Below are 18,496 nucleotides of genomic sequence, written 5' to 3'. Positions count from 1 at the left end.
CTCACCGCACGACACTGGGACAATGCAGCCCAATGCGGGACAATATTCCTGGGTGGCTGACTAGTCGCCCAGGGCCCTTTTGTCGAGCCCGAAATGTTTCACTTAGGTGTAAATGTGGAACTGCACGACTCAAAAGTGTGTAATCCTTATACAATGAGAAATACAGATTGTGCCCCGTTTGGAACATCTTCCTTAGAACTCCTCTTCCCCTTCTATTCCTTCTTCAATGGTGGCTTTCTCTTTCTTACACTTGCTTGCACATAGTGGCACCTCAGAAATTGCTTGAGAACGAATTCTGACACTGGAAACTCTGCATACCCATCATCTTCACCTCCACAGATCTAGTGCACGAACAAAAAGGAATATTCTTTTGTGTCCAAAAAATGGTTCATTTCGAACCACTGTTTTTGGACCATCCATTTCAAGGGTTTTCATAGAACCACTAAATTTGCTCCATTTTCGGGAGCTCCAATTTCCACAGGAATGGGAATGAATTTGCAACAGATAAGTAGGTATTTCGGGTCCTCAGACCTTCTCTAAGATGGTTTTTTGTGGTGCCACCTCATACGACCACAGCCTCGAGAAATGCTTTACTTATATATATTGCTTGGAAAAAGTTGCTTTTGCAGACAAAGTACACACACATGTGACATGGTTGACTGATGCATGAAATTCATCTATATCTTTGTGTCCCTTTACAGTCTTTCCTATTGAATAAGGAGAAAAGAGAAATCTCAGGCATTGCAATTTGATGCATGAACCAGATTCATGTCCCTAGCCACTAAATTGTGCCAAAGGACGTATACAATGTTTGGGGTATGTAGCCATTTTAAAGGCCTTATGAGAGCTTGTACTGAAATTATATAGTGAAATATTGGCTCCGGTGGGAGTGTGGTCTACTTTGGACTATAAGGCATTGCTATTGTCGAGACGAGAGTCACCTGAGTTTTGACTGGTTATGACTCAAGGTGATGTCCACAACCCGTAGTATTAGGCATTGTGTAAGCACAACCTATAAGAGTTTTGATGTGGGGCTATCCCTTGATGAGGTTAGCGTTGTGCCAGGATTGTTACGTCAGGGGACTATATGTGAACCCTGTGTGTGATAGTTGGCCAGAGAGGACAAGGGCCTAAATCCTCATCATTACTATCACATGATATGTATACTAAATAGCCGTCCGGGAAGCGACCCTTTAGATAAAGGTGCACGACGTTACATTTGTGGAAGAGATGAATCCCTACAACTGTAGATTGTGTTGGAAAGACCCATGAGGCAAAGTGTTGAAATGGGGCCAAGACTTATCCTCAGGGAGGGACCTGTAATCCATAGACTAGGATCATGTCTTCTTCATTTATTGGCTGAATTTGATAGTCCAATCATGAACCCCTGTGAAGGACAGTGAGTCATTAACTATTGAGCCAGTTTGAGAAGGTGCAGTGAGATTCAGTCATTAGAAAGGATGGTGTCCTCAGTATATTTGTTGTAATCCTAACTTTATGGATCCAATTCCCATCAAATCTTCTTATATATGTTTAAATATGTTTTAATTATATTTCAGATAATTAAAATAAATTTTTGACCTTTTGGGTATTTTATTCTATTGAAAAAAATTTAAATTAGGAAGAATCAAATTTCTGATTTTATTTTAATCAGAGAGAAAAATAAAATATTTGATGACAAAATTAATTTTAATATTTATAAAATATATTTAATGTATTGGGGGCCTATTGGGATTTATTGAGCCCACCAATTAGTGGGGCATGGGGTCCACACGACTACCCTTAGAGTGGTGCACCCACCTCCTTAATTATGCTCTTTCCTATTTTGTGCCTTGCGTCATAAGGCATGCAAATGATTGGAATATTTTAGGAAAGAGTTGGTGTAGAGATTTTGATTGATTTCAAAAGAGAAAGTGTAAGAGATTTATTAAAATTGATTTAGTATTTTCTCTACATAATATTTCATAGGAATAGAGTTATAGAAACTGAGGGATAATAGTTCCACCTCATTTCTTTAATCATGATGGTTGATCTGAGAAATGAATAAAAGAGATCTCTTCACCCCATAGGTCTCTATAATGAAAGGTCAGTAAGCGTGAGAATGGATCGGATTGGGGCCAGATCTGACTAGATTCGGATTCGGATCCGAGTAGTATACATCGAATCTGGGTTCAAACCGTATGCTGGATATTCGAATTCAGATTATATATATACTATTTAAAAAATATATAAAATAAAAATTTACTATTTTATAGAAAACAGAGTTGGATTCGGATCTAGATCCGGGTCGAATCCACCTGCACTCGGATCTATTCCGGATTTCAATTCAGATTTGACTTTGGATCCAAATCCGGATTTTAGATCCAAATTTTGGGTCCATACCCGAATTCGAATAGGATTCGAAATCCAAGTTTCGGATCTGGATCAGGTCAATTCTCATCCGTAAAGGTCAAGATTAAATTTCATAATGATGGAAAAACCATAACCCTAAAAACCCTAGTCTTTATGTTTTATACACTAGTTATGGGGGGACTTATTCTCTATACTTTATATCTTACTCTCTCTCTCTCCAAACCTAACGGGTGGCACGCCCCTCTATGATCTCTCTCAATTTCTCTCTCTAAAATTAGCAATTAGAAAAGAAAAGAAATCCTAAGGGGTGGCAGCCCAAGCCACAAAGCCTAACCCATAGGTTTTGGCATTCTGCTCATGTGTTGAGGCTTGGTTTAGTTTATCCCATAGTATTCTTTCTGCTGGTTTTGCCTAGGCTTCTCAAGTTGTGAGACAAGTGCTTGACCTAAATCCCGTACACCATTTGTGGAGGAGACCTAGTGTGGGGTGTACGAAGTCTTTGGAGATAACCTGAGGCAAGGTATGCGGTATTTTCCTGTTTCATGCTTTCATAATTCAATTACATCTTTTATGTAATTTTCAGATCCATATTATAAATTTAATTTTGTTTTTGATGGCAATCAAGTGAGAGTCTTCGGTGTTTTTATTTTACTCATATATTGTATGAGGACACTTGTAAGTGATGCGGGTGGTAATACATAAGAAAAAGAAAATTTAATCGGTATTGACTTGCCCGGTCACATAATCCTTTCATACAGGAATATTGCCCTTGCATAGTTTTACACACAGACGAGCATGTTTAAGACAATGCCCTTCTTAGTCAAACTTCTTGTTCTTCTCGTTCCTTTTCTTTTTTTCTTTTTTGTTTTCTTTTTTTAAGATTCTTGCTTCATCAATATAGTTGGTTTATGTATTTATCTAAAACTTCATTTTTTTTCTTTATTATTTCACACAGTGTCGCAAGGTTAATGTACTTCTAGTTAGAAGAGTATCAACTACATTGATTCAAAAAAAAGAAAGAAAAAGAAGAAATTAAAGAGTATTTATCTGCATTTCTAGTTAGAAGAGTATAAACTACGTTGATTCAAAAAAAAAGAAAAACAGAAATATTAAAGAGTATTTATCTCTCTCTAGACACACCCACACACACACACAAACACACGTAAAAGAAAAATTAAAGAATATCTCTTTCACTATAAAAGAAAGTTTAAAAAGTATTTCTCATTCTCTCATATACATATGGGAAAAGATACTGTCAGGCCATGGGTTGATGGAAGAGTGTAAGCCCAACAACCAAGATTGAATCTGGGCCGATCTGACAGTCACGATTGCATTTCATATTTAAAGTTAATTTTTTCTACAAATTAAAATAATATGAAATTTGGGTGTCCACTTTTCTCATCAAGGCGCACCTAATAAAAATATTAAAAAAATGATTTGCAAAAAATAAAATGACAAAATACCCCTAAAAGTTTTGAGGGGTATTTTAGTCTATTTAATTTTTGTTATTTTTTTTATATTTTTATTTGATTATCCTATTTTTTAAGAAAAAAATCTCCACATTTCAAGTGATTTGGATTTGAAAAAAAATAATTAAAATTCAAATACAAAATGAAATCGTGACCATTAGATCGGCATATATATATATATATATATATATATATATATATATATATATGACATAATCTGAGGAGCCTTTAGAATAAATGTAGCTTTGATATGTTTTGATACTTGGTCGAAAGTCTGAAGATTCTCTCATTTCTGGTAGCATAAAAGGAACAATAGGGATTTGGTGATTCTAACAGAGTGTTGTGTTTCCAAATTTTGATTTGAGATATTTAACATGCCATTTCTGATTATTAGCCTCAATCAGCCGTTGCTTATTGATATTCCCAAATTTCAGATTTGCATCAAAGTGCTAGAATTTATGAAAGAATCTCTTTAAGATGCTCTCCTGATTGTAGCCTTAGGTATCTTGTGCTTATTCATTTTCCTAATTTGACCTTTTCAGGATGTGGTAGAAATTATGAAAGAATCTCTTTATGACAAATTTGTTGATGAGCATGGGTTTGTTGATTTTGGCCGGAGTGGTGGTATGAGTCAACAGAAGGAAGCAAAACGGTTTTTAGCTGCTCTCCAAAAACAATCCGAGTTGCATAAGAAAGATTGCTTTTCAGTGTCCGTATGTATCCACTCTACATATATAATTAACTGTATAGAGTTTTACGTGTTTTAATCCCTATGTGATGTGTATATATGTAATATAGGTCACAACTTTGACATTTCATGAGATCCATATTTTTGTTACGCTTAGAGAAAGAATACAGCGGACACTTTTATATGCCTTCTGGATCTTGTTGGGGACATGTGGGAGAGTGAGCGAGAACTCTTCATGAAATGTGCATGCATGTGACATTAAACACATGCACACATATACTGGTGCTCACAGTATGCTCATTCAAACAAAATGTCCGAAATGCATACTTTGCACTTCCATTGAAGTTCATGCACTTCTATCTTTGTGTTGCAACAGTTTTAATTGGTAAAGATAGAGAAAAGTAAAAGCCTTGGCATTCCAATGTGATGCACATTTTACCTTTGATGCCCTTAACTAAATAAATATACCAATATAGAAATATAGCAAGATTGTGCTTGTGATGCCACCTTTCGATGAATTTTTCTTGAAGGAAATGGTAAAGGAAATCGTGTGTTTGTTTGGAGGGCTCTTGCTTTCTATTTTCTACTTTCTTCTTGATCCTTCCTTCACATGATAGAAATCTCATTACCCTAAAGGTTTTAGTGTAATTTTTTTGTACCAGGAAATTTACAGTTTGGCTGATAAGATCGGCCTCAGAGTTCCAGACATGGATGTCTTTATAGAGAATCTGAACAGCAACGGTTATCTGCTTAAGAAGGGGCCAAAAACATACCAGGTAAATGCTTGTGCTAGTCACATTATTACTTCCTTTGCTTTGAAACAGTGAAATTATTGGCAAATGGTTTGGCTGCACCCAAAACCTTGGAGCCACACCTCATGCACCCATTTTTCCGAATGCTTGACGACACAAAACGCTCCAAAATAATTCCTTACCTCTCATAGGTCAATATCCTCATATATTTGTATGTGTGACACGCGCATGTGCATGTGCGTGTGCGACCTGGAGGATTTGGAACCTTAAAATTGTTCCATTTCTACTTCTATCGCAAAATTAGATCTCAATTCCCCATAGATTTGTGGAATTTGGAGGATCCTTTAAGGGGTTCAAATCAATGTTTTTGGGTTTGATGATGATATGCAGATGATTCGAAGTTTTATTAGGTTTTTACTGTATGGGGAAAAAAAAAAGAGTTAGAGGCACCACTGCAAGGGTTTTTGTTGCAGCAGCGGTTGCACTTTACATAATCTTGATATCTCAAAGGCAAAGGTTTTCATGAGTTGAGCAAAAAGAGTAGTCCAAATTATGGAAGTCTCCTTCATTGATACTTAAATGAGTAATATTTTGCTAATGTGATCCCCGAAATAAAGGAAATATGAAAGAGTATAGTTGACTCCCTATGTTATGATAAAATGATTGCATACACCCAGTTCCACCTCATCATCAGAGCCTCATCCCTACTATTTGGGGATGCAAACCAGTTTTAATGATTATGGTAGTTTAAAATGTTAAGGAATTTGAAATATCAACAGTCATTATCATCAAAGCCCTTTCCCAATTAATTGGAGTCGTCTACACGAATCCTGGTACACCATTCTGCTCTATTAAGGGCCATACTTTTAATGAGGCCATAAGTTTCCATATCTTTTCTCACTACTTCCAACCATGTCTTTTTGGGTCTACCCCTTCCTTTTTTGAGCCCTCCACTTGAATTAACTCGTACCTCCTAACAGGTGTTGTACTGGGTCTGCGCCACGCATGACCAGCTCACCTAAGTCTACTTTCTTTCATCTTATTGCTTATTGGTGCCACACTTAAATTATCTCAAAGGCATTGATTTCGAATTTTACCCCTTTTTGTCTTGTCACTTATCCATCTCAACATCCTCATCTCAGCTACACACATCATAAGGATACGTTGTTTCCAGTGTTTTAAAATGCGGCCGCATTGCTGCATATGCGGCCGCATCGCTGCATATGCGGCCGCATCATGCTGGATGTGCTCGCATCCGCATTGCGAACTGGCCCATATGCGCTTTTGACTGATGCGGCCGCATATGCGCCGTATCAGGCCGCATCATAGCTGCATTTCGCATCGCACTGCATCAGATCGCACTGCGTCGCATTTGTTTTCGCGAAATTTTTTTTCGATTTTGCCCTCTCAAGGAGGGGCAAAATGGTCTTTTTGTAGTTCCAAAGTTTAGGGAAACTATTTGGGTGGTTATTATGCCCACTAAACGAAGATTTTCAGCCACTTTTGTGGCTTTTTTTACATCAAATTGAAGGAAAAAAAAAATTTGGGAAATTTTTTTTTTCATCTAAATCTTCGATTTGGCGGTTGTTTGATACTTGGATGTTCATTTGATGCCTTTGATTGTTGATTTGGGGATGTTAAGGTGAATTTGCGATAAAAAATTGGGGATTTCAGAGTTCGTGAAGAAATCGAGCACTATTTCAGATTGTCGGTAACTTTTTATTCCTTCTTGTACAATAATACTGTTATACTTATTTTTGGGGCAATGTCTTCTTCCCAATCTTCTAGTAACAAGGATCCGGCTTGGAAATATGCTAAACTAAAAAATCCGAAAGATAGATATTGTGTGATATGCTTGCTCTGTGGAAATACTTATATGGGTGGTATTTTTCGACAAAAAGAGCATTTAGCCGGAATTTCTAGGAATGTAAGAGCATGCCCACAAGCTACAAATGATATAAAAAAGGAGATTAGAGAATATTTGGATAGATTGAAAAAAGATAAAGAGAAAAAAACAAAAGAAAAGAAAGGAATTACTTGATGATATGCAATTATTTGATGATGATGATGATGATGATGATGATGATGATGATATGTTTGAAGTTGCTATGAGGCAAAGGGGTACTCATTCTCCAACCTCAAGAGAGAGGATTATAAATATTGGTGGTAGTGCTGAGAAAAGAACACCTCTCTTAAAGGGGCCAATGGATTCTTTTTTCACCCCTAACCCCGAAATTGTGGTTCAGGAGAGAAAGAAAAAAACAAAATAAACCACAGTTGACAATAAATATAAGAAAGAACAAAAAAGTCGGTATGTAAGTGGATTGTAAAGGGAATTTACATGGCCGACATTCTTTTTAATACTATAACTCTAGATAGTTTTGCATGTATAGTCCAGGCAATTGGGCAATATGGCTCAGGACTTATTCCTCCTTCACTACATGAGGTTAGGGAGCCCTTGTTGAAGGATGTTGTATTTGATGCAAATAAAATTTTGATTTCTCAGAGAGAAGGGTGGGAGAAATATGGGGCCACTATTTGATGGTTGGTTCGATGGGAAATCAAGGGCATTCGTTAATTTTTTGGTTAACTGCCCAACATGTACTTTTTTGTTAAGTCTATTGATGCATCAGATAAGTCACATGATACATACTTATCTGGCTTGATGGATGAGATTGTCGATTTTGTTGGGGAGTAAAATGTGGTACAAATTATCACAGACAATGGTGCCAACTACGCGACAGCTAGGCGTTTCTCGACTTTGAAAAGGAAGCATATGTTTTGAACTCCTTGTGCAGCTCACTGTGTTAATCTTATGCTTAAGGAGATGGGTACAACATCTTTATTTAGTGGGGTGATTTCAAGAGCCATGTTTGTTGTTGGATTTATTTACAATCACACCATAATCCTAAGCATGATGAGGTCTTTTACAAAGAAGAGAGAATTAGCGAGACCGGGTATCACTAGATTTGCCACATCATTTCTTACTCTTCAAAGCCTAGCCAAGCAAAAAAGTGCCTTGAGGTTTGCTTCAGAGCAATGGAGTCAAAGCAAATGGTTAAAGCATAAGGATGAGAGAAAGGCTGAAAAAATTATTCTGAATACATCTTTTTGAAGTCAAATAATTATTGCATTGGAGGTGGCTCGCCTTTTAGTGAGAGTGCTTCGACTGGTTGATGGTGATGCGAAGCCCGCCATGGGCTACATACATGAGGCGATGACTAGGGCAAGAACTGAGATAAAAGATGTTTTAAAGGATGATGAAAATATGCACGAGGCTATACTTGAAATTATTGATAAGAGATGGGATACCCAGCTTCACATGCACCTCCATTAAGCCCGTTATTTTCTAAACCCATCTCTTCACTACAAGCACCCATCCATTGAGTCAGATAGTGTAATAAATAGTGGGTTCTTAGATGTGTTGGAGAGGTTGGTGCCAGACAAACATATCCAGGATGAGATCCAGAGCCATGAATTGATTAAGTTCAAGTTAGCCTTGGGAAACTTGGGAGAGATATTGCCACTCGAAATAGGGACACTACAGATCCAGGTCAAGGCCAAAACTCCAAAAATAATCTTACTTGTCTCTTACTTTATTCCATTGTTTATTTTATACCCTTAATTTTTAACTATATTCTAAATTATAAAATATTATACCGCTGCATAGTGGGCATTATATAAAAGCGAGACACCAAATCTACGTCTCGTTATTCGAGTGTTGAATCTCACATGTAGCTCATCTTGTTGTGAGCACAATTGGAGTGCATTTGAGCATGTAAGTCCTTTACTCTTTATTCCTTAATCCTTATTTCTTGAATTTCAATTTTCTAATCTAAAATCTAATTTTTCTGATTTCAAATTCCTACAGTTCCATACAAAAAAAAGAAATAGGTTGGAGCAGAAAAAGTTGAATGATTTGGTTTATGTCTGGTATAGCGAGCAGCTTAGGGAGAGGTATGAAAATCGCACGAAGCTCAACCCTATTCAATTATATGAAGCTGATGGTGATTCCATAAGTGAGTGGACCATGGATCCAAGACAAGAGCGTGTGTTTGAGGGTAAGGATCTTACATGGCTTGATGTCGAACTAGCAACAGGGGCTAATAAAGAAGATCGACTTAACACTAGAGCGCAAAGGAGTAGAGGAGCTGCTGGGTCTAGTCGCACTTGCACATTAGCTTCAGAGGTCGAGGAGGAAGCTGACTCAGAGGAGACCGATGAAGAAGAATACATGGAGGCCGTCGAGGATGATATTGATGCGTATGACGACTCTCAAGATGACTTGTCTGATTGATATTTGAAAAAATGAAGTACAAATTTCAAAATTGACTCTCAAAATGGATGATTGTATTAAGTTATTATTTATTAACTATTAACTCTTCTTGAGCTTGACTTTTGATTTGTATTTTGTAATATCATTATTTTGTACTTATGGTTGTACTTATGGTTGTTGATGGTTGTGTTTAATTATAGTTGTGCTTATGGTGCAAATTTGTGTTGATGGTTGTTGATTGTTGAATGCTTTATGAAGCTGGTTTCAAGTTTCTAGTTTCTATCAAGGGATAGTGGATAACTGGAAACAGAATCCCCGACGGCTAATAGTTTTGAAGTTAATCATTAAACTAAAATACCTACTATCACATATATCACCTTCATATTTTTTTCTATGCATTAACTTATTTTTTTAGATTTTTTAGAATTTTTTTACATTTATTGGCCCCATCATCGCGATGCACCCACATCCGGGCCACTTAAAGCCGCATTGCTGCATCGGGCCCCCACCGCATCAGGGCCGCATCCCACATTTTAAAACACTGGTTGTTTCTTGACCACCCAACATTCTGCCCCATAAAACAAAGCTGGTCTCACAGTTGTCCTATAGAACTTTCCCTTCAGCTCCATTGGTATGCGGTGATCACATAAAACTCTGGTTGCATATCTCTACTTCACCCATCTAGCTCTAATTCTATGTGCGACATCTTCTTCAATCTTTCCATTTTTCTGGATTATCGACCCAAGATATCGAAAGTGTGCTCTTTTGATATTTCTTGGCCGTTAATCTTAACTACTTTCTCGTCTCTACTTCAATTATTACTAAACTTGCATTCCATATATGTTTGTCTTAAGTCTTGTTAATTTTAAAACATTTGGATTCTAGAGAATTCTTCCAAAGGTTTAACTTTGTATTGATATTATTTCGGGTTCATCGATCAAAACTGTCATTCGCGAACAACATGCACAATGGTACCTCATCTTGTAGGTGCCTAGTTAAGTTGTCCATAAATTCACTCGTCTCTCTGCTAGTGTCTCAAGACTCCTTTCTTTTTCAGCACCCACCAAATCAAATCTCGAGGTACTCTATGATAAAATTTCTCTAGATCAATAATGACCATGTGAAGGTCTTGGTCCTTCGCCCTAAACTTCTCAATTAGTTGCTCAAGTACAAAAATAGTCTCGGTTGTTGTTCACACTGGCATAAAACTGAATTAATTTTCTGATGCATTTGTTTCATGCTTTAGTCGTTGTTAAATCAGTCTCTCCCACAACTTCATTGTGTGGCACATAAGTTTGATCCCTTGATAGGTCACACAATTCTGTATGTCTCATTTGTTCTTGTAAATAGCTACCACAACACTTTTCTTCTATCCGTCTGATATTTTCTTTGTTCTCAACACCTTGTTGAACAACTTGTTCAGCTGGTCAACTCCAATCTCTCCTATGTACTTCCAAACCTCTATTGAAATACCATCTAGTCTTAAAGCCTTTCCTATCTTCATCATCTTCAAAGCTTCTTTCACTTCTAATATCCTAATCCTACGGATGTATTTATGACCTACACTCTCATTTATGTCAATGGTTCCCTCTACTGTTATGTTCCCATTGTGTTCGTTATTTGATAATTTTTTAAAATAAACTCTTCACCTTTCGTTAAAATATTAACAATAAGGTTATGTATTGTTTCTTAGGAGTATTTTATCAAAATTTTTGAATTTTGGGTGGTTTCATTCATATTTTCAAACGTAGTGATGTTACATGTTATTAAATTTCTATGTGCTTATAAGAAAACCGAATACAGGGGAGAAGTCCAAATTCAACATGCTGTAGGAATAAGATTTCCTTATATAACCCCTAACTCCTCGTGGATTAGAAGGCATGTACAGACCCCAATTTTCTTGGCCGATATTGGTTTAAGAGAGACCTTAATGGCATCTTGGATTTTAGAAACCTTGATGTTAATTCTATTGGTCCCAATTAGCCCAGATTCTATGACATTTGGGGAGCAATCAATTAGGTCTCAAAAACTGTTGACATGAGTCACACTCTATCAATGAGTGACTTTTGTGTGCAGAAATATTGAGGAAGCCTGGTCATAGGTGTACTTGAAATTTTCTGTTTAAGAGGCCCTAATTGACAATCCTACAACAGAACTTGTTTGGAAATTTGCAGAATCCTGCTTGGGGTATAGAGGCCAATGGTGGCAGTTGTATGATCCTTACTTCTTAGCTCGTAATAAGCAAGTAGGTCATGAAGCGGATGGTTTCCTTCAAAGCCTAAGGGTTTGCCAAAGTGTTGTTGGGAACCTGACAGCATCGAGATTTTCTTTCTTTCCCTCCTACCCTTTGAATCTGGTGCAGTTATTTCAGAAGATGTCTTTATGTGGCTTAATTTTGGTGAGAAGCAGAAACTATTATATATGAAGCAGTGGCTTTGTGAAAGGGGGGATGGGGTGGGGGGGGGGGGGGGGGGGGGGGAAAGCACAAAGAGTAAATTTGTCTGTACTCCAGGAGATACCTCTTTCCTGTTTGTGATAAAGACTAAATTTATCTATACCTGCAAATGGAGCTCATGCCTATTGCTGCCTGATCTGTAGAGTTGTTTGTGTTTTACTGCACATTGAAACACAATTGACTGTTTAACACCTCCTAGTTTACCTACAAAGCACTGTTTAGATCTGAGAACCCTTAGTAATTTTTTATTCTGACAGTCATTAAAATATTGATGTCGACCAAGGGGAGTTGGCTCATACATGAGGGGAATGCGCAAGGTTGGTATAGAAAGAAAGGGTTATGATAAGAATTCTGATTAGTTAAAGATCTAGAAGTTCTAAAGGACTTTTTGTTCCTTCAAGGATGAGGACAGCAGGTGAGGTCTTCTATATTGAGTAGGAGTAGAAGATACAAGCGTAAATGTGGTAAGACTTAGGCTGGATTTATGTGGAGGGCTAGTGCAATAGTAATGGTTTGGCTTAAGGGTGTTAGGGGTAGGAATATCTTGCTGTCCAGCAGATATGATGATGGTCGCATAGGAAACCTAGAGTTTATACTTGGTTTTGAAGGCTGTTTGGATTATATTGAGAGGCCAATGTTACATGTGAAATCAAATGCCCATGAACCTACCCTTTTCTGGAAGATTGATGATAAGTAGCTTGGCGTGGACTGGAAGAGGTGGCCTATTGATGAGGAAATGGAAACCTAACAATATAGGGATTCCTGTAGGATACAAGATGATATGCTTTGTTCCAAGTTATAAATAGTTGTCGGAAGAATGGATTTGCCGGGAGCATGGAACAAAGCCAAGTGACCTTTTCTGTTTGTTGCAAGATCTGCTGCCAGAAAGATAACCTTCCAACGAGAATGAGATCATGACAGTAAGGTTAACTTATGATTTATTTGGTCTGTGATTGCACCATATGCATCCTCTGTGGTTCTCAACAGTATTCAGCGGCATAAGAGTCAAGTTATGACTTACGCGAGTCTACTGCACTCATGAATCAAGCCGGTAGATTCATTGAGGACTGTGGTTTTTGACAAATTTCAGAAGGCTCTTCTGGGCGCTCATGCTACCTATTTTGAGGTTCAATTGTAGGCTGCATCTCCCATGCTGTATGTTACTAAATTGATACTCCCCAAGAATTTTGAAATTCCTGCTTTGAAAGTATATGTTTAAAACTAATTGGCAAGACGGTCAAAACAGAAAAAACTGGTGGTCCAAAGAGAGAAATCCTTTTATTTTATCCTGTTGATATGTGCATCTCCTGCTGGTCTACTTTTTTTACCATTAAGATTATTTTTATGTAGCTCTACTTTTGACTTTTTTTGCTACCTCATTCAGATTCCATATACCAATGGTCAAACCCTTGCATGCAGAATGCCTGGAGCTTTTACGAGTAACCCATGTAACCAATATAAATCTACCTTCGAATATTTCTCTTCTTTACTGATTAATTCTGTATTACAGAATAAAACTGGTACTGTAAGATTGGGGAACTAGGATCTATCTTGGAAAACCAGATCCGATCAGATGACATATTTATTCTTTCTTATGATAAAACTTCTAAATTTCTGAAATTATCGTTTAGTAATTTAAACGTGATACTTTTCAGGAAACCACTTATACTTATCGAGTGCTTGTGTGAGCATATCAATGGAGAGGTAGAGAGAATGGAAAGTAAATCCTAGTTGAAAAGCATGCAGTGAGATTTTCACCTAATATTTCGCTTGACGAGGCTTCTGTTCACCCGAATGCAGGTTCTCTCATCATCCTACTCCAAGACTCAGGGCAGCAGTCAAATTACAAGGTCAAGGGGTTGAGTTGCAACCTGCGAAAGCCTGAACTTTAGCTAAGTGCCTACGGTTCTGTTCTGCTGGGACCTTTGCATACCTCATTTTGTTTCTGATTTGTCTCTTTTTGTTTGGTCATAAAATTCATGTAATTGCAGATTTCTGTATATAGTTGGTGCCTCCTGACAGTATGTTACAGGAAAATGGAACTTTATGGGACCAACCAACATTTTGTATATTTTCTCCGTTTCAGTTGCAAATATTTGTCGTTCCATATGTAAGAAAACTCCATGCATCTGTATATAAATTGGACATGGTAAAGAACATCATATTGAGGAGCATGGGACTTAGCTCTATGCTCCAAATAAATAAACCACCACTTGTTTGCGTACAAAATATTACATTTTATTTGTAGCCTACTCGTTGGCTTCAACCAAAACAGGTTAAACAAAATTACGCATTCCATAGATATCACAAGTGAGTTTACTGCTGAACTACTAGAGAATGGCTTGTTCCCGCTTTGAAATATTAACTGGCACTAGAGGTCAAGGAATCCCTAAATGTGTGTGAAGGGCTATGTCTATTGTAAACCGAGGATCTCAATGTAGAAACCTATCAAAAGAATTCAAGGATTTCAGTAGCCATCCATGCATAATACAGTTAGAATATCCAACATCATTTAAGAAAATATATATGGAGAAGAATTTTTTTGTTGAACGAGATTAAAGATCACGAGTGCTCTGACTTGCTTCACCAATCTCATATCAATAATCTTTCTTTTCTTTGATTTTTTCTCCACGAAATAGATGTATGATGGATAGAAATCCACAAAGGGCTAATGTCTTGTTCCTAGTTTGAAATAATAATTGGCACTGGAGGCCAATGAATCCCCAAATGTGTGTGAAGGCGTGCTATATCTATTGTAAACCAAGGATCTCAATGTAGAAACCTATCAAAAGAACATATGTGCATAATGCAGTAAGAATATCCGTCATCATTTAAAAGAATATATGCAGAAGAATTTTTGTTTAACTAGATTAAAGATCATCAGTGCTCTGACTTGCTTCACCAATCTCATGTCAATAGGATACTTCAAGATGTGCATTTCCATGGAACTTGGTCAAAATATAGTCGTGGCCTCTAACTATTGCTGAATTCCCTTAGCCCCTCACCTCACAGCTCTCTCACTGAGTTGTTTAGTTCAGGGCCTCCATGCTTCTTGTCAACTCTGTTGACTCATGTGTCGTTCCATAAGAGGAAAGTATAATATTGTAACGAATGCATCGTGACTACCTAGTGGTCATCATCACCAATCTTCATGTGCCTACTTAGTAACACCATCACCAACATTATACAATCACCATCATCATTATCACAGTTATCAGGTTTCCACCAAGATCAATCGTCACCTTCATTGACATTACCATTGAATTGTTCAAGTCGCCACTCACTTCCGTAGTAAGAGTTGGGAAGGCCTAACCAAAACTTGAAGGCTTCGGCAGCTCGCTTCCGATCACTCCTACGATCCCTCCTGGCCTTGGATGCATGCTGACTAGTGAACATCCTTGAGTGCATCTCTACATATATCCGCTTGAACTTTGTTTTGTTAGGTGCAATCCCATTTTCTTCCATGCAAACCACAATCTCCAGGGCCTTCTTAAAGAATGCAGACCTCACACAAATATCAGCTAATGTATTGAGCAAGCCCTCATCAGGCTTTAGTGGTGGAGGCCCTTCACCTCCACCATCTTTGCACCTTTCCTTGATCTCATTCCAAAGCAACAAAGCTTCACCAGGCTTTCTAGCAATTGCTATGGCATTCGCAAGGCTACCATATGTAGCTAAATCCGGAACCATCCCATTCTCTTTTATCCTTAGAACGATACTCTTTGCCTCCTCAAATAGGCCCAACCTACAATACGCATCTAACAACATATTCCAAGCAACCATATCCACTTCAACCCTCGGATCCTTGAGCATTTCATCAAACACTTTTGAGGCCAATTTGGGCTTACCACTGGACGCAAAAGCCTTCATCAAGGTAGTGTAACTGATCTTGGAAGGTGCTATACCTTTGCTCCTCATCTCATTAAAATAGGATAGAGCCTTTGCACTGTCATCAATCACAATGCAGCCATCTATGAGAATGTTATAAGAAACAACATCGAGTTCGATGCCGGCCTCCTTCATGTCACCCACAAGGGCCTCCGCTTTCTTCATTTGAACGAGCCGGCAATAGCCCTTCAACAAGACATTGTAGGTGACTCTATTGGCAGGCACCTTCCTAGAAGCCATCTCACTAAGCATTGCTCGGGCTCGGTCCATTAAGCCCTCCCGTACCAATGCAGTCACCACTGTTGTATAAGTGACCTCATCAGGCTGGCTTGAATCCCTCTGTTTCTCCATTGTCTCAAGCAAGTCCATAACATCATTGAGCCTCCCTTGATGCATGTAGCCCTTCATCAGAGTGGTGTAGATTCTTGAATCAGGGTGATAGCTCTTGGGTAAGAGCAAAGGTGCTGAGGATGAATCATGAGAAATGTCGAGACCCAAACTCTCGATCATGCTTGAAATCTCATCAAACTCCATAGCGGTGGTGCGGGGGCTTCTCTCTCTAAGCAATGCACACACATCTTGCCGTCCCTCCGACATTGCTCTGACTAAAATCTCCGCCATTTCAAGATCCCCAAGCCCGACATAGGCTGCAACAAGTGAATGGAATGAAGTCGCGCATGGGGCCACTTTCATGGCCAACATTTTTTCCAGAACTGCAACTAACAACTCCTTCCTCTCGATCCTCGCAAAGAACTTGATCATTATATTATAAGTGAGTGCATCTGGAATGAGCTCAAACTTGGGCATACGAGAGAAAATTTCAACAAAATTCACAGCATCACCGGCATTAGCACAAGCATTTAGAACCGCATTAAATGCAGCTACATCAGGATAAGAGAGAGAAAGAAGCGCAGGTTCTGGACTTAAGCTGAGGTGCTCAAGGATAGAGTGGAAGAGCTTGAGGGCATCACGAGGAGTAGAGAGACGAGAGAGAACCGCGCTCCAAGCCTTGACATGAGGGAGATGGCCGATTGAGAGCATTGAATATATGATAGAGAGAGCAGGAGTGGGATGGCCAGCCTTGGCAGTGGCCATAGCAAGGAGGCCGAGGGCATTGGCATCTAGGCGGTGGACAAGCTGCTGTTTTCGAAGGCGGCTGAGGATAGAATGGGCACGCGTGAGGGCAAGGGGAGTGCCCTGATACGCCAGTTGGCATACCAGGCGGCTTAGGCATGTGGAGCTTGGAAGCTCAGCGTCGATGAATTGTTGGTAAGAAGTCCATGCCTTGTCAGTTTGACGATCTTTGAGGGCGGCAGAGAGTTGTTTGTTCAGATATAGTGTGTTTGAGGGCGTCGTGGTGGCTGAGGGGGCGACGCATTTTGGTGGGGTGGGGAGATGAGAGAGGGAGGGTGGTGGGGTGCGAGGGACTGGGTTTCTGAGGAAAGGAGAGCTCGTGATGAAGTAGCAGTCCATACAGCTGGTGATGAAGTAGCAGTCCATAGGCCTTCTCAGTCCATATTTATATTTTTCCTCAAAAACTATCTTGAGAGAGGGAGTGAGACTGTGTCTTCAACAGCTATCTATAAAAGGATTGGGTATAAAGCAACATGGCCTTGCATATCTAGAATTAAGCATGATGGGGGTTGCAGTTTCCACGTCGTTTGTTTTAGAGCCATGGCGTGGAGTTAGAAGAGAGTGAGTGATGCAATAAGCCTTTGTGTTCGCAGTGCTTTTAAGTGTTTTACATCCTCAAGAGAGAGAGGGAGAGAGATCCACGTAGGTTGGATTACAGCCAGTACCCTCCCATTGTGGCTGTAAGACTCCCCTCCAATTCCCTCTCTCAATATTGGAAATCCATGCTCGATGGAGATATTCATTCTAAAATATCTTACAAAGGTTTATACATCTCCCCCAAAAGATTTTGTACTCGCATGGGTATACGTTTCATTTTTTTATACTCCCATGGGAGTATATTGTTCTTTTATTCTCTCCGGTAAGACTCAATGTATGATTAATTTTAGGACCTCAAAATTTGGGAATGTAACCGATTCAAGCCATAGGCTAATCTTAATAAAAAATTATATACATATATGTTATAGTTTTTATTATTACGGCTCTACGAATACTTTCCGTTATTACTACCATGTCGGTATTTTTCATGTCAAACATAAATTAAAAAAAAAACCGATTGTATCCTTTTTGGGTTGTTGAACAATCGAATTCAAAGTATTTTCCGTTTAAAAAATTTTAAATTTTTGAATCTTCAAGAACGGAAAAATATTTTCTCTCTCTAGTGGCGTATTTTCTCTACCTCTCTAAAATCATAGTTATCCGATAAAGTCAAAGGGGAACAACTAGTTTGAGCCCCTAAATTTAGGAGAAATCTTAGGGATTATAAGATTAGACGATTAGGAGAAATCTTGTGGTATATTCTCTCTTTACCTCTTTGACATCATGGTAATCGATAACTTTCGGTTATTGAAGAACCGAAAATTTTAAATTTTAAAAATTTTTGGTTATTCAAAAACCGAAATTGGCCAGTTTTCGTTTGTTGAACAATCGAAAATACTTTGAATTCAGTTGTTCAATAACCGAAAAAATGTAAAGCCGTCTTTT

General features: G+C 38.4%; 2 protein-coding genes across 13 annotated transcripts in view; one reads left to right on the top strand and one right to left on the bottom strand.

Annotated features, from left to right (window-relative positions):
* The window catches only part of MCM8 (minichromosome maintenance 8), an 89,815-nt gene extending 75,704 nt beyond the window's left edge, over positions 1 to 14,111 (top strand). For 8 of the 12 annotated variants that reach the window (XR_016061415.1, XR_016061421.1, XR_016061420.1 and 5 more), the window contains 3 exons: positions 4,364 to 4,534; positions 5,172 to 5,285; positions 13,793 to 14,111. Coding sequence is in view for 2 of the 12 variants with exons in the window: in XM_020666527.2 (XP_020522186.1) it covers positions 4,364 to 4,534; positions 5,172 to 5,285; positions 13,793 to 13,855 (348 nt within the window). In the remaining 10 variants the exon portion in view is untranslated. Of the gene's footprint in view, positions 1 to 4,363; positions 5,046 to 5,171; positions 5,286 to 13,792 lie in introns of all 12 variants that reach the window. The other 4 variants (XR_016061416.1, XR_016061414.1, XR_016061412.1 and 1 more) reach the window with 1 other exon arrangement.
* A 681-nt stretch (positions 14,112 to 14,792) lies between these two features.
* On the bottom strand, positions 14,793 to 17,586 carry HCF152 (Tetratricopeptide repeat (TPR)-like superfamily protein). Its single transcript, XM_006843157.4, has one exon. It carries the CDS (start codon positions 17,378 to 17,380, stop codon positions 15,224 to 15,226), a length of 2,157 nt encoding a protein of 718 aa, XP_006843220.1. The 5' UTR covers positions 17,381 to 17,586; the 3' UTR covers positions 14,793 to 15,223.
* Positions 17,587 to 18,496: the final 910 nt, after the last annotated feature.

This window comes from Amborella trichopoda, chromosome 8 (assembly GCF_054954075.1).
Source record: "Amborella trichopoda isolate Santa Cruz 75 chromosome 8, AtrichopodaSantaCruz75HAP2 v2.0, whole genome shotgun sequence".
Taxonomy (NCBI): Eukaryota; Viridiplantae; Streptophyta; class Magnoliopsida; order Amborellales; family Amborellaceae; genus Amborella; species Amborella trichopoda.
Note: the sequence above shows the minus strand (reverse complement) of the source record. Positions and strands in the feature narration are given on the sequence as shown.